The 13138-nt window shown below is 49.4% G+C and overlaps 4 protein-coding genes across 4 annotated transcripts; 3 read left to right on the top strand and 1 right to left on the bottom strand.

The window, feature by feature from the left end:
• Positions 1–2039: 2039 nt before the first annotated feature.
• On the top strand, positions 2040–4930 carry LOC100840887. The gene is made up of 6 exons (XM_010230549.3): positions 2040–2431; positions 2522–2625; positions 2727–2895; positions 3022–3144; positions 3261–3341; positions 3441–4930. The coding sequence occupies exons 1-6, from the start codon at positions 2255–2257 to the stop codon at positions 4578–4580; spliced, it is 1794 nt and encodes a 597-aa protein (XP_010228851.1). The 5' UTR covers positions 2040–2254; the 3' UTR covers positions 4581–4930.
• Positions 4931–5082: 152 nt separating this feature from the next.
• LOC100841196 lies at positions 5083–8160 on the top strand. Its single transcript, XM_003561759.4, has 4 exons — positions 5083–7012; positions 7116–7219; positions 7304–7469; positions 7572–8160. The coding sequence occupies exons 1-4, from the start codon at positions 6833–6835 to the stop codon at positions 7680–7682; spliced, it is 561 nt and encodes a 186-aa protein (XP_003561807.1). The 5' UTR covers positions 5083–6832; the 3' UTR covers positions 7683–8160.
• A 1162-nt stretch (positions 8161–9322) lies between these two features.
• On the top strand, positions 9323–10978 carry LOC100841500. Its single transcript, XM_003561760.4, has 4 exons — positions 9323–9639; positions 9733–9836; positions 9912–10077; positions 10186–10978. Exons 1-4 carry the CDS (start codon positions 9466–9468, stop codon positions 10534–10536), a joined length of 795 nt encoding a protein of 264 aa, XP_003561808.1. The 5' UTR covers positions 9323–9465; the 3' UTR covers positions 10537–10978.
• Positions 10979–11562: 584 nt separating this feature from the next.
• Positions 11563–12186, bottom strand: LOC100829427 (LYR motif-containing protein 4). The gene has a single exon (XM_003558268.4). It carries the CDS (start codon positions 12132–12134, stop codon positions 11859–11861), a length of 276 nt encoding a protein of 91 aa, XP_003558316.1. The 5' UTR covers positions 12135–12186; the 3' UTR covers positions 11563–11858.
• Between the last annotated feature and the right edge of the window lie 952 nt (positions 12187–13138).

Genomic DNA, 13138 nt, shown 5'->3' on the forward strand with positions numbered 1-13138 from the left:
CGAGGCTCCACGCGAGGAAGAGGCAGCGTGCAACGCCCGCAAGTATGAAGTCCACCGCCACCTTAGCACCTATTCGGAGTGCCGGTACCAACAATACCTGGAGGACGAAGCGGCGCTCGCGGCGGGCACTTGGGCTGGCCCACGCGGCCAGCGCGCTTAGGAGGAGGAGGCAGAGAGCTCCGCCTCTATTTCCCGCCGCCTCATCCCGGTGGCTGTCCCGAAGGCGGTACCAGAGCCGTACGATGAGGGGACACCTACGAGGTGGTTTGGCTCGAGTTGGAGCAGTCGACCGCGGCGGCGGCGGCGAGGAGGGAGGCGGAGTTCCAAGCCGACCTCGCGAAGGCAATCCTTCGCTCCCAGGCCAAGCGGTAGCCCCGCCGGCGGCTAGACGAGGCGGCGCCGATCAGTAGTACTATATGTATGAACTCTATTGGGATGATATCTATATGTAAGTTTCTTTCTAGTATGATTGTATGAACGCGCGTATGACATTTTTAAAAAGTCCGGATTTGAAATTGGTAACTGATCTGCGAAAATTGTTGTTGTTCTGAAAAATGGGATTCAGTTGAACCGAACTCGGCTAGTTCGAATCAGCTAGATTCGGTAACTGCTAGAATTGCTCTAAGGAGAGACTACGCTTCCGGAAAGAAGAAAGAGGGCAGAGAGGGAGGGCAGAGTTCAATTACTAAACTAGGTGGACTAGCGGCTGTTAACACGCATGGGTCTTGATGCTTTGCTTGCTTGCCACCCATCACATTTCCTTCAAATTAACCACCCCGCAATCTTTTATATACACCTGCCTCCATGACCAAGGTTCTAGCTGACTAGCTGTAAAAGGGGCCCAAGGGCTCAACCATCTTCATTTTTCTTTTCTTTTCTGAGAAGCATATATAAAGGTCCAGTATCGGCGCTGGATATAAAACGTAAGGCTCAAGCTTGAGACAGAGCATCACAGCTGCGTCGGATGAACGCGGTTTGAATCGGCGCAGCTGCAGCCTACAGGTGAGAGTAACCATGCAATCTACGCTGAGCAAAGAACCTTTGTGAGAGCTATGATTTTGTACTAGTTCAAGATTGTAAAAGAGCATATATTACTCTTGTTACAAACAGCGAGTTGCTTTAGGTCTTGGCACTCTAGACAGGCAGTGACATTCAGCCGAAAAGAAGAAGCATTCCCGACAAATGCAGCACCAACGAACGGGATAACAATAATCATTCGTGCTCCCATCGAGTAACCCGTCTCGCTCTATGTCGAGGTGGTTCTTCACGAATGCAAAAATCCCCTGGAGAAGGCAAAGGAAAGTTGCATCAAGATACTCCATATTTTTGGATAATGAGAAAGAGAAAAGTTGCCTCATGAATATGATGGTATCCAACGTAAAATGGGGGGACACGTTAACGAATTGTGCCGCTCGGCCCGTGTCCTTGCTCACGGCGACATGCTCAGCATCTCGCTTTACACCTGTCAGATGGACCCACCAGACCGCTGCCGAACTACGCTGAATAAACCGAGATTAATTATGGGACTAAGCAAGGCATCATCAGAGCCTGTAGTCTACTTACTATATACGCGATGCCAATCAGCCAATGTTCCGAAAATAATGCAAGTTGCAGTAGTTTGTTGGACCTTACAAGGTATAGCTGAAAATTACTGACGCCGAGAAGGTTAATTCGCTCCGGTCAAATCCTGATCGACTTACGAAATTCTGACTCACGGCAGTTTACATCTAGACACATGAACTACAGCGATTGTATTCATCAATCATCACCCAAGTTTGGTGCATGACTTTACCGTGCTTGGAAGTTGGAACAAGAATAGGTTGCTGTAACTTGTGACCATGAATCCATGATCTTCTTCCATCTTTACCTCCCGGGTAACTTTTTTTTGGAAAATTTCTCTGTTCATATTTTCGCTTTCCGTTTGACCAGGCACGTAACACGTTCACACCTCACGGTGTGCAGTTACTCTGAGCTCGTGCTGGAGCAGAACTTGGGGGCTACCCAATTCCCAAAACAGAGAAGCATCGGCCGCAGGGCCGCAGAGAGTGTTTTCCCCTCCAGTGCAGGGCAGGGCAGACTCCGTAGTCCACAAGCAACGATCGCCGTCTCGTCTTCTTCTTCCTTTTTCTTCCTCGCCACAGGGCACCAATCCAGAGTCCCGAGAGCAATATAAGAGACGGGAGAGAAAGAGACGAGCCATCCAGCAGCACCGTCACGGACTCACAGGGCCAAATAGTAGTAAAGTCAAGGCGCCATGGGCTTCTTCACCAAGAGCACCTCCAAGCAGACCGCCAAGCTCAAGTCCCTGATCAAGATCGCCGTCGCACGGCTCGCCGTCGTCCGCCGACCCCGCGTCGGCCGCCGGTCCATCGCCCGCAGCGATGTCGCGCAGCTCCTCGCCATTGGCGACCTCGACCGCGCTCTCGTCCGGGTATGTCGCGCACGTCCACGCAGGAATTCATACACAGCATCTTCTTCCTGTTTTCCAAGCCGATACCGAATAGCGTGTGTTGCTGCGCAGGCAGAGCAAGTCATAGAGGAAGATCACATGCTGGAAGTGCTCGACATCATCGAGCTCTACTGCAAAATCCTCATCGAGCAGGCTGCGCAGCTAGACAAACCCAAGTTCAGTACAGCCCCTTCCATATTTCTGTTCTTGACTTCTTCTCCTCTGATTCTTTCTGTACGGCGAGAAATTGTAATCGGATTCTTTGATTTATACCCAGGGAGTGCAGCGAGGAGATCAAGGCGGCGGCGGCGGGGCTCATGTTCGCGTCGGCGCGCTGCGGCGAGCTGCCGGAGCTGCTGGACGCGCGCGCCATCCTTGCGGACAAGTTCGGCCGGGACTTCGCCAGGGCAGCCAAGGAAGGCTCCCCAGGCGTCGTCGATCCTACGGTAGGTTGGTTTGCTCCAGCTATGCACGCCTACTGCTTCACGTGCTGTCTCTCTCGCCAACTGTGACCGATGGACAGGAGCTGTAAACTTAATTGAGGGTTGGTTGCTCTTCTATTCTGTTTGCAGTTAGTGCGGAGGTTATCTGGTGAGAGGGCGAGCGTGGAGCAGCAGAGGAGGTTGGCCAGAGAGATCGCCGCGGAGAACGACATCCTGCTCGAGTTCCCCGAGAACCCAGGAGAGATTCATCAGGTTCGTCGCAACCAGTTCACCACTTGCTCATCTTGTTGAGATCTTCTTGAGTTTCAGTTACGTGACTTGCAATTAACGATGCTTTGAGTCTGCGACTAATGTAGTGTGCAATGCAGAGTAAACAGAATGGACAAGCCAGGATCGTGCCGGCTGAGGAATTTGTCGAGCAGGTCGAGGTCAAGACGGAACCTCACAAGGTCAGCCTGCCAGCTCCAAAGTTCTGTAGTAGAAGATCATCAAGAAGTTCAAAATACATTTTGGAATTTAATGCTAAGTAATTCGATGTGTGACCACAGGTGCAGGAGAGACAGACGCTTGTGGATGATAAGGTGAACCCACCGAAGCCGAACCTTGCTCAGCTGAGCGCACAGGAGATGGCGCTGAGAGAATCCAAGAAATATGACGATGTCAGGAGGGCGGCAGAGGCGGCCTTCGAGTCGGCATCGTTCGCCGCGATGGCCGCCCGGGCGGCCGTGGAGCTGTCTCGGTCGGAGTCCGAAGGGAAGGGATCGAGAGGCGGCGGCGGCGGCGGCCATGACAAGGTTCATCCCGTGCTGAATTCCGGAGCAACTGAGCAGCAGGAGACGCGGCCATCGGGGAAGCCCCAAAAGCCTCGGTCGCCATCTTCGTCTCCGTCGTGGAGCGACAAGAGCACCGTCTCCTCGGTATGGTCGGACCCGCCGCAAAAGGGGAAGGGCATTGTGTTCGACCAGAGCGACGAGGAAGACGACGATGTCGTGGAGGAGCTCCTCTGGACTCCGCAGCCGCGCCGGGCTCCCTGCAGGCGCACGGCCTCCACGACGGGCATCATCAACGTCGGGGTCGGCGACACGCACGGTTCGTGGGGCGAGGACTCCGGCGAGGCAGGCTCCGACCTATGGCCGATGCAGGACCGCGGCGGCGTGCCCAATGGCTCGCAACAGGCGCGCCCGACGCACAGGAGGCACGCCTCGGAGCTCGCTGGCGGCAACAACGCGCTCCGCGAGGCCCCGGACCAGCGCGGCCAGTACAGAGCCCCTCCGTACAGGAGGAACGCCACGGGCACGGGCGACGCCGCCGGCGCGGCGCCGCGTGCGAAGGAGGAGGAGGATCTCGACGGCGCGCGGCCACGACGCCCCCAGGATGGCATGGGCAACGGCGCCGCGGCGCGGCCAGCGGAGGAGGATCTGGACGGCAGTCGGCGGCCGCGACCCCAGGACGGCGGCGGCGCGTACGAGAGCTCGGCCTACGTGGCCCGCGCGCCGTACGCGAGGATCGCGTCCGCGCTGGCGGGCAGCAACGGGCACATCGCGCGGCACGAGGAGGTGCGCAGGATCGGCACCGACGCGCGGGTGCTCCAGGAGAGGGTGTACGGCGCCGCGCCCGGCTCCGGCGGACCCGGACGCGTACCGCTGACCCCGGAGAGGAGGGCCGTCTCGGTGCGCACGAGGAGATGACGGAGCTCGGCTCGGTTGGGTACAGGACATTGGTCAGTTGGGGCCTCAGAGTTAAGACTTTCAGAGTTTAGAGGTCGGATCGGCTAGAAATGAGATGCAGGAATCCGGGGCCGTTGCTTCGCCAGCAGCCCGGCACAGGGGGCGGTTTCCACTTTCCAGTGCTTCGTTGCAGAATCCCGGGGACATCCCTGCTTGGGAGAAATCAGATATTCAGGTGTGTATGACTAAATCAGATATACGTTGCTCGTGTTCATGTTTTCTTGTACATAGGAAGGCAGGGTAGTACAGTACTGTATTTATTTATTTTTAACGATTTTTAGTGATGGAAGGTAGAGTGGTTCAAAATTCTATTCCTGGATACAAAATTGTTTCTCTCGCACATGCACTAATGCACACGCACGACTCGACTGGTTCGTCATCGTCACGAAGAACTCATTTGCTCCGAGGCCCTGCTGCGGGGGCACACGAGCACTCCATCGCGCTCGCCGGGCCATGCCTGCTACCGTGTGGCCATGTGTGTCACCTGCCTGGTGAATGATCATATTCTTGCAGATAACCTGCCAAGTTTTTTTCAAGTTAAACGCCGACGGCTTATATTCCATATACGGAAACAAATCCGATTCAACTGGCTCGATCAGAAAACCAGGGACATGAGTGCAGAGAACAACAAGCTATCTAAGAAGAGGGCGACACAAGCACAAGCATGATCATATTCTTGCAGATAATCAATGCAAGGAGTAAGACAGTGCTATAAAATTAAACCGGTTTATTTTCAAGCACCGGTGTTTATTTCTATACTAGAGGTGTCTAATTAAGCACCACCTGTCCGATAGAACACAAGCACCAATGCTTAGACAAAACCCGATTTTCTTTGCATTGAACATGCTCTTGGCAGTTCTTCTATCAAAAGACAACTTGAAACCTGGAAGGAGGAGACCCACACGACTTTATCTCCCTGATAATCTACCACACACAGTTTTATTCTCAACCTTGCTATCCCAAACATTAACAATACTCGACTTATAACACCTCTAGCTGCCCGCTGTCAAGCTGCTGCCTGCCCTTTTTCACCGGTTAGCTACTACGCGGTCCATCCTAGCGTTGAGCAGCCAGTGACAGATGAGCTCGCGGCAAAAAGATGTCAAGAGAAGTTCCACTCCGAACTCTCGCCTTCGCATGCTAATTGCAAACTCACAGTTGAACCAATGTCATGCTTGGATATCGAAGTTTTTTTTTTCTCCCGAAAAGTTCTTTGTGAAGTTTCTATGAATTTCCCTAAAAAAAAGCTTCTATGAATTTATCATGCTCCAATCTACAATTTTTTTGTTTTTCACTTGTGAGAACTGAGTCCGAGTGCATCTAGAATCGTGTGGTGGTTGTAAAAAAAAGTAGATCACTCCACCCAGGGACGTTTTTTTTTTCGTACCTCGCATTACAAAACTACCATCCTCGGTCAGCCTTCTATACCTTTCTTTAATTTCAAGGCTTCTTGAAAACCCAGAATTCTAAAGAATGAAAAAAAACAATAGGAAAAAAGTAGGACTGAAATGACAGTAATGTTGAATCTTACAGAAAACCAATCATGAAAATTGTGCAAAAGGGTGGGTTGGATACTTCACATGAATTGGAGATAAGGTCCATTCAAGACAGAAATGAAATTCTACGCTAGGACTAACCTCTTGTCTAGAATCCAATGAAATCAGATTGTAGGAACGCTGACCATTTAGTTTTAGTGGTTTCATTCCTTTGATAAAAAACCAAAAAATTTCATTCCAAGTTAACTTCATTAAATTTTACAAAAATTCATTGCAAATCCTTCGATCTAAAGAAGCCCTTAATGTAAGCAGGGCATACCATTCTGTCTCACAGGAATTCTTTTTCCATGTTTGATAAAAAGAAAACTCCCATGCACGTTTTGCTACATATTGTGCACGTTATACTTATTTCTTTCTAGGAACGCTGCATGTGAGGCCCACCTCTTATGTTTCAAATATAAAAAAAGAAGTTAGTTTCAACTGAACTAACAGCCAATATGCACCAAAAATAGACTTCCAAAAATAGAAACACCGCCCTACAAATTAAACCGTCGTTTGTCCACAGAACTCACCTCCTCCCTCCCCTGCCTCGTCTCCGCGCAAAGGACCAACGGTACAGCCGACCCTACCGTCGGCGTATCGTTGGTCCGATCAAAGACGCGGAGCAACAACACAACCCAAGGGAACACCGCCAAGAAAGAATTCGACCGGCCAGCCATGGGATTGTTCATCCGCAGGAAGTTCTCCAAGCAGACCGGCAAGCTCAAGTCCCTCCTGGAGCTCGCCCTCTCGCGCGTGGCCATTGCCCGACGGCCGCGCCTTGCTCGCAAGTCCATTGCCTCCGGCGACGTCTGCCAGCTCCTTGCCCTCGGCCAACTCGACCGTGCTGTCCACCGGGTGCGTGCCTGTGGCCGTTTTGATCGCTATGGAACGAGACATGCATGGTAATATGGTATTCGCCCATGCCGTCTCGCAAATGCTAGCGTATTTGCTTGTGCAGGCAGAGCAGGTCATACAGGAGGACAACATGCTGGAGGCGCTCGGTATCATAGAGCTCTACTGCAAGTGCCTCGTCGAGAAAGCTGCGCAGTTGGACAAGCCCCAGTATTTGATCCCTGCTCTCATTTCTGGCTCGAGTTTCCTAGTCTCCGACACCACTGCATACGCTAATCTGTGTTTATTGTGCAGGGAATGCAGTGAGGAGATAAAAGAGGCGACCGCCGGCATCATATTTGCTGCCAAGTGGTGCAACGATCTGCCGGAGCTGCAGTTTGCCCGCAAGATCCTCACGGACAAGTTTGGCGATGATTTCGCTGCGGAGGCCAGAGAAGGCACCGCCTTCGTTGATCCCATGGTAAAGGTTCTTATATTCATTTTCTGGACGCCCGTCGATTTGGAGTTGCAGCGAAGAAAGGCCACGGTTGCATTACATGCTCGGTTTGTGTTGCCATCACAGCTGGTGTGGAAGCTGTCCGGAGACACAACAAACATGGAGCTGAAGAAGAAGGTGACCAAACAGATCGCCGCGGAGAACGATATGTCGGTCGACTTCTCACATCCCATATGAGCAACGGAGGATGGTAACTGTTTACCAATGTTCCACAGAGTCAAGAACTTGTCGTGCAAAGACCTCATGGACGAATGTTCAGAGTCAGACGATGGGTCGATGACCATCCTCGCTCAGGCAGGACGAATCCTTCGGACTGGAGTGCGGCGATGAGAATGCATGTAGCATTTCGAACTTCCATGGATCGGTTGATAAGCTGCTGAAGCTGAAGATGGTGACACCTTTGGCGCGCACAAGAAGATGAAGTACTTGCTCTGCATCTGGCTAAAAAATGTACCAATTTGGATGGGGGCAATGCCATGTGTACGTCCAAAGTTACTATCGGGGGAGGGTCGTGGAGAACCAAGGCTCGTTGTAAGTTGTAGCAAGCGAAAGGGAAGACAATTATATTTCACCCTTACAGTACAACTATGGAATTTGAAAGTTTTTAACTTCTAATTGATTCGTGTAAGCCGAACTCGGTTAGAAGGGGTGTCCATGTTTTTGTGCCTATTCATTTTATTATTGAAGAACTAGGGTGAATAGGAGTAACGAATATCCCTTGAAAAAAAGAGCAACGAAGTATAAGAAAATTAGAAAAAAAAATCACCCCTCGATTTGTCGAAAAGTACGCAAATGGTCACTCAACTTATTTTCGTATACTTTTCGTCCCTCAATTGTTGAAACCGGACGACAATGGCCCTCGTCCCATTCAAAGTGGTATCAGTGCTGATGTGTCATCGTTTTGGCCTCAAAATACCACAATGGTTTAGTCTTTTTTTCTATTGGCGAAAACAAATTGACTCGAGGGATAAAACGAAAAGTGATGCAATTTGACAGGCTAACATGACAATTCTTGGGTCAAAACCATGATATATAATGATAACACTAATACCGCTTTAGATGGAGCGAGGTACTATTGGTATCTGGTTTCAACAGTTAAAGGATGAGAAATATACTAAAAAAAGTTGTAGTACCATTTGCATACTTTTTGACAAGCTGAGTGACAGAAAAATATACTTTCCTCAAAAAACTACCACAAAGAACCTCGATGAAGTGATATACCACAAAATAATACACCGCAGTTAGGGTGAGCATCCTTGCCTCTGAGGCAGGACATTGGTGCCAGACAGGCTTGGTTTTGGTTGTTCACCGGGTTGTGTTGAGTGGACAGACAACGGGTAGAGTGTGTTATATTTCTCGCCTTTGAGAGACTTGTAGCTCCTCTGCAGACTTCTTCGAAAGATAATCTTAAGAGACCCAGTTTCTCGAGAGATCGTGTGTATCATATGCCACGTGGATAGATTAACCTTTAAACTAATCTCAAAGCATCAAAGTGAGAAAAGAAAAATATTAATCATGATTATAATAAAACTCGTCACAAGATAGACGTGGCCTTTCAGCATTAGATAAGAGACCATGTCTCTTAGGATTATTTTCGCCTTTTTCTATATATGATAATACACCAGTTTTGGTGTATTCTAAAGAAAAAAAACACCGCAAAATGGGTGTTGTTTTTTAACCGAACCAAACCAGTTTTTATTAACTGAACTATGCCAGAGGCGTTAAAGTTAGACTTCCTACACCATAAACCCAGGCCACAAAATTCGTTGCCCCTCCCAGGGAGACTTCCGCATGGTCCACAAGCAACTCATATGATGATCTCCTACCTTCTCCTCCTTCCTCCTCTACACGCAAAGGACTAGCAATACAACCAAGATGGACAATCATATAACTGAATAGCAAAGCCAGCACCAATGGAACCCCCTCCAGTCTCCAGACGCCACCAAAGCATCGACCAGCCATGGGATTACTCAACAAGACCTCCAAGCAGACAGCCAAACTCAAGTCCCTTCTCGGAGTCGCCGTCTCCCGCATCGCCGTCGTCCGCCGGCCTCGTGCCGCTCGTAAGTCCATTGCCCGCAGCGATGTCAGCCAGCTCCTCGCCCTTGGCCACTTGGACCGCGCTCTCCACCGCGTGCGTATCTACGACCTCCATGCATGCCGACCATGAAACGAGACGTTTTGTTCTTCGATGCAGTCTTACTAATGCTAGTCTTTCTCTGCGCAGGCTGAGCAGGTTATACAGGAAGACAACATGTTGGAGGCATTCGACATCATAGAGCTCTACTGCAAGCGTCTCATCGAGCAGGCTCCACAGTTGGACAAGCCCCAGTATGATGATCTTTGGCTCTATGTTTATTGTCTCATGTTCGGTTGCATGCCATGACTATCCTGTTTGGGCTGCAGGGAGTGCGGCGAAGAGTTAAGGGAAGCGGCAGCCGGCATCATGTTCGCTGCAGGGTGGTGCGGCGATCTGCCGGAGCTGCTGTTTGCCCGTACCATCCTCGCGGACAAGTTCGGCAGCAACTTCGCTGTGGTGGCCAAGGAGGGCGCCGGTGTTGTGGATCCCATAGTAAAAGTTCCTACCCATTTGATCATTTCTATCACGCCCCATTAATTTGGAGCGGAAAAGGGAAAAAACTGTGGGAGTTCACAGGCGTTGTTTGTGTTGCCATTGCAGTTGGCATGGAAGCTGTCCGGAAACACAAGCAGCATGGAACTGAAGAAGAAAGTGACCGAAGAGATTGCTGCCGAGAACAATATGTCAGTGGACTTCTCTGAGCTAATAGAAGAAACCGAGGAAGACAACATCAACGCTCCAAACTGCCAGGAGCTCGACGACCAAATGCCATGCCAGGACAACACGGATGAAAGTTCAGAGTCAGACGACGGCCATCCTCACTCACACAAGACGAATACTTCCGGGCTGGAGAGCGATGAGAATATGCATGGCATTTCCAACTCCGATGGATCAGATGATGAGGTGGTAGGACAGCGGAACCGAAGGTGGTGGCACCTTGGGTGTGCATGAGGAGATGACCCTCCACTGCATCTGGCTAAAATTGTATCAATCTGGGTGGGGCAGTGCCATTTGCACATCCCAATATCACCAAGTCATGAATATACAGGCTTCCAACAAAAATGGGTTATGAATACACACAGGCTAAATGTGTAAATTAAATTATCAAACAATATGTCAATGTCCAACCAAATGTATCATCTCAACAGAAATGCCAAATCAGGTTTATCCTATGGCCAACCGGCAACCACAGTCGCACAAAAAAAAAACCACATTGCTGCTCACTCCTGGATCACCACCCTTCATCAGCTTGATGATGTTTGGTGCTCTACACATCTTTAATGACGATACCACTATGTTACCCAGCCTATCTTTCACTTTATGCTATGCAAGTATTTTGTAAACGTTCTGTGTACACGTATTTACAAATTCCAATATTATGTGTTTGGTTTAATGGACTGGCCAGCAAATGCAATCAATAAGAAAATATCAAAGCATTCTTGTTTACTAGAAAAAAACAAGTATAGTTACTATCAAAAACATGAAATATTTTTCACCCAATGAGATGGGAGAAAATTAAAGATAGTCAAACTTGGTCTGAAAAAATTGCACAGGGGCAAACAAGATGTGAAAGGGAAAATAAGAAAACGGTGAATGTGCCCTACAAAGATCATTGCAACAAGAAGTCCTGGTGAAGGGCGCCAGCCAACATGGGGGTTTGGGGATAGGCACAAGGCCCACAATGCATGCTGACATGCTCCCTATGCATGATTGAAGGCAAGGCATGAAGAATGAAGATCAAAATTCTATTTCCAACTCTGATACTTTGGCTACGAGATGTCATGGAGTACTTAATATAACAACACGGCGATAGAAAAAGAAGAATCTCAGGAGTTAGTGTTTCTACTCAGTGAATAGCAATCTATTATGTTTCTCACAAGTCACATCAACTTATGCCCTGGGCAATCTAATCTTGCTTTGTCTTTGTAACCGAGGAAGTGCCATTTCAGCATTTCATCAAACAGTTGATGAGTAACGTGATTGAATTAAGCGCACACTTTACCATTTACCAATTCAACAGAGCCAAGTGGGATGTTACAGCCAGAGACCACCTCACCGGCTAACAACGATGATACGTGAAACATATAATACCATGCTCGTTAATTTGCTAATTTGACGAACAGAAGAAAACATGTCAGGTCAATTATCCAGCAAAAACATAATATCAGCAGAGTTCTACTAGTAGCATCAAAGCGCCGTGACCCTACTACATAACAGAGCACAGACCCAAAACGGAAAAGGAGATGGCGGGCGTGAAACCTCTCTCTCGTCGATCACTGCATCTTCATCTCCACAACGCTTTTAGCCTTGGGTGCGTACAGAGAGTAGACAAGCACCTGCCGCTTCGCCACCTCCAGCTGCTGCTTCCCGTCAGCGAAAGCCGCCGCCGCGGCCGGCGCGTCGGCGAGGGCGCGGTTCTCGCGGAAGGCGTCCGCCGCGCGGCGGCGCGTGTACTCGCGTATGTTATAGTCGGAGAACTGCCTCGCCGTGCGGAGGAGGGTACGGAAGAGGGACAACACCTCTGATTTGGATGGGGCCGCCGCCGCCATGGGTGTGTTTTAGAGGCGAAGAACCGGGACTTGACTAGTTGAGGCTGGGAACGAGAACCCTCACAAAGTCATAACCAGAGCTGGCCAGCTGGGCCGGGCCTTTCAAAAAGCTCGCCGGCCTGGCCGGCCCTGCAGAAAGTTAAACGGCCGTGCCAGGCCCGCGATCTGGCTTGGGCCTCGGCCTCGAAGCCACGGGCCGTGGCCAGCCCGGCTCGGTCCATTAGCATTATTCTAATCTGCATATTCCTCACGGGCCGGCAGGGCTGCTGGGCCTGACTTTAGCCGCAGCAGACCGGCCCGGCCTGACTTTTTTATATGCTGGCCAGGCTCAGCCCGTTGGCCAGCTATACTCACAACCACTCTAAAAAAAATCCACTGAAAAAACCACTCTAAAAAAAAGCTATACTCACAACCTTAACAAGTTACATCCTCTCTGGGCTAAGAAAGAAAGTTACATCCTCTCAAAAAAAAGAAAAGAAAACGTAACAAGTTACAAGTCGATATTTCACAAATCAACAAATCCATACATGTTTGAGAAACTAGTTGTGTCTTACACCTCTTTCCCGGTAAAAATTGAAATGTACTTACACTCATACATCTTTGAGCAAAAAAGACCATGTTTGACTAGGTTCTAGAAAAGAAGAGAAAAACGTTTGATATCTACTGTCAAGCAGGGGCGAAGACATGACTTAGGCAAAAGGGTCCGTGCGGATTTTTTTCATTGATAAATTTGAGGGATTTTGGTCTTGGTCTGAAGTTCTCCTTCTTAGGTTTCTTTTTATTAACTCTTATAGTCTCCAATGGCCTTAGGCTATGTAAATCCTGGCTCCACCACTGCTGTCATGAAGACAAAAGAATTATTGTATATACACGGCTAACATAAAATAAACGGACCTAAGTTATGCACTTAATTTTGAAGATAACTCTCTCAATTGTAGTAACCTTGATTGTTCACTATGTAAATCCATGTGACAATCGATGTACTTAGGGTTGCAACCAAAATG

The sequence above is a fragment of the Brachypodium distachyon genome, chromosome 1 (genome assembly GCF_000005505.3).
Source record: "Brachypodium distachyon strain Bd21 chromosome 1, Brachypodium_distachyon_v3.0, whole genome shotgun sequence".
NCBI classification, from domain to species: domain Eukaryota; kingdom Viridiplantae; phylum Streptophyta; class Magnoliopsida; order Poales; family Poaceae; genus Brachypodium; species Brachypodium distachyon.

What these genes read in the sequence shown, in the direction of transcription:
- LOC100840887 (XM_010230549.3), top strand. Translation starts at nt 2,255, where the DNA reads ATGGGCTTCTTCACCAAGAGCACCTCCAAGCAGACCGCCAAGCTCAAG. An exon ending in GCGCAGCTAGACAAACCCAA is followed by an intron (nt 2,626 to 2,726) that starts GTTCAGTACAGC and finishes ATTTATACCCAG; the next exon opens with GGAGTGCAGCGAGGAGATCA. An exon ending in ACCCAGGAGAGATTCATCAG is followed by an intron (nt 3,145 to 3,260) that starts GTTCGTCGCAAC and finishes TGTGCAATGCAG; the next exon opens with AGTAAACAGAATGGACAAGC.
- LOC100841196 (XM_003561759.4), top strand. Translation starts at nt 6,833, where the DNA reads ATGGGATTGTTCATCCGCAGGAAGTTCTCCAAGCAGACCGGCAAGCTC. An exon ending in TCGACCGTGCTGTCCACCGG is followed by an intron (nt 7,013 to 7,115) that starts GTGCGTGCCTGT and finishes TTGCTTGTGCAG; the next exon opens with GCAGAGCAGGTCATACAGGA. An exon ending in GCGCAGTTGGACAAGCCCCA is followed by an intron (nt 7,220 to 7,303) that starts GTATTTGATCCC and finishes TTTATTGTGCAG; the next exon opens with GGAATGCAGTGAGGAGATAA.
- LOC100841500 (XM_003561760.4), top strand. Translation starts at nt 9,466, where the DNA reads ATGGGATTACTCAACAAGACCTCCAAGCAGACAGCCAAACTCAAGTCC. An exon ending in TGGACCGCGCTCTCCACCGC is followed by an intron (nt 9,640 to 9,732) that starts GTGCGTATCTAC and finishes TTCTCTGCGCAG; the next exon opens with GCTGAGCAGGTTATACAGGA. An exon ending in CCACAGTTGGACAAGCCCCA is followed by an intron (nt 9,837 to 9,911) that starts GTATGATGATCT and finishes TTTGGGCTGCAG; the next exon opens with GGAGTGCGGCGAAGAGTTAA.
- LOC100829427 (XM_003558268.4), bottom strand. Translation starts at nt 12,134, where the DNA reads ATGGCGGCGGCGGCCCCATCCAAATCAGAGGTGTTGTCCCTCTTCCGT.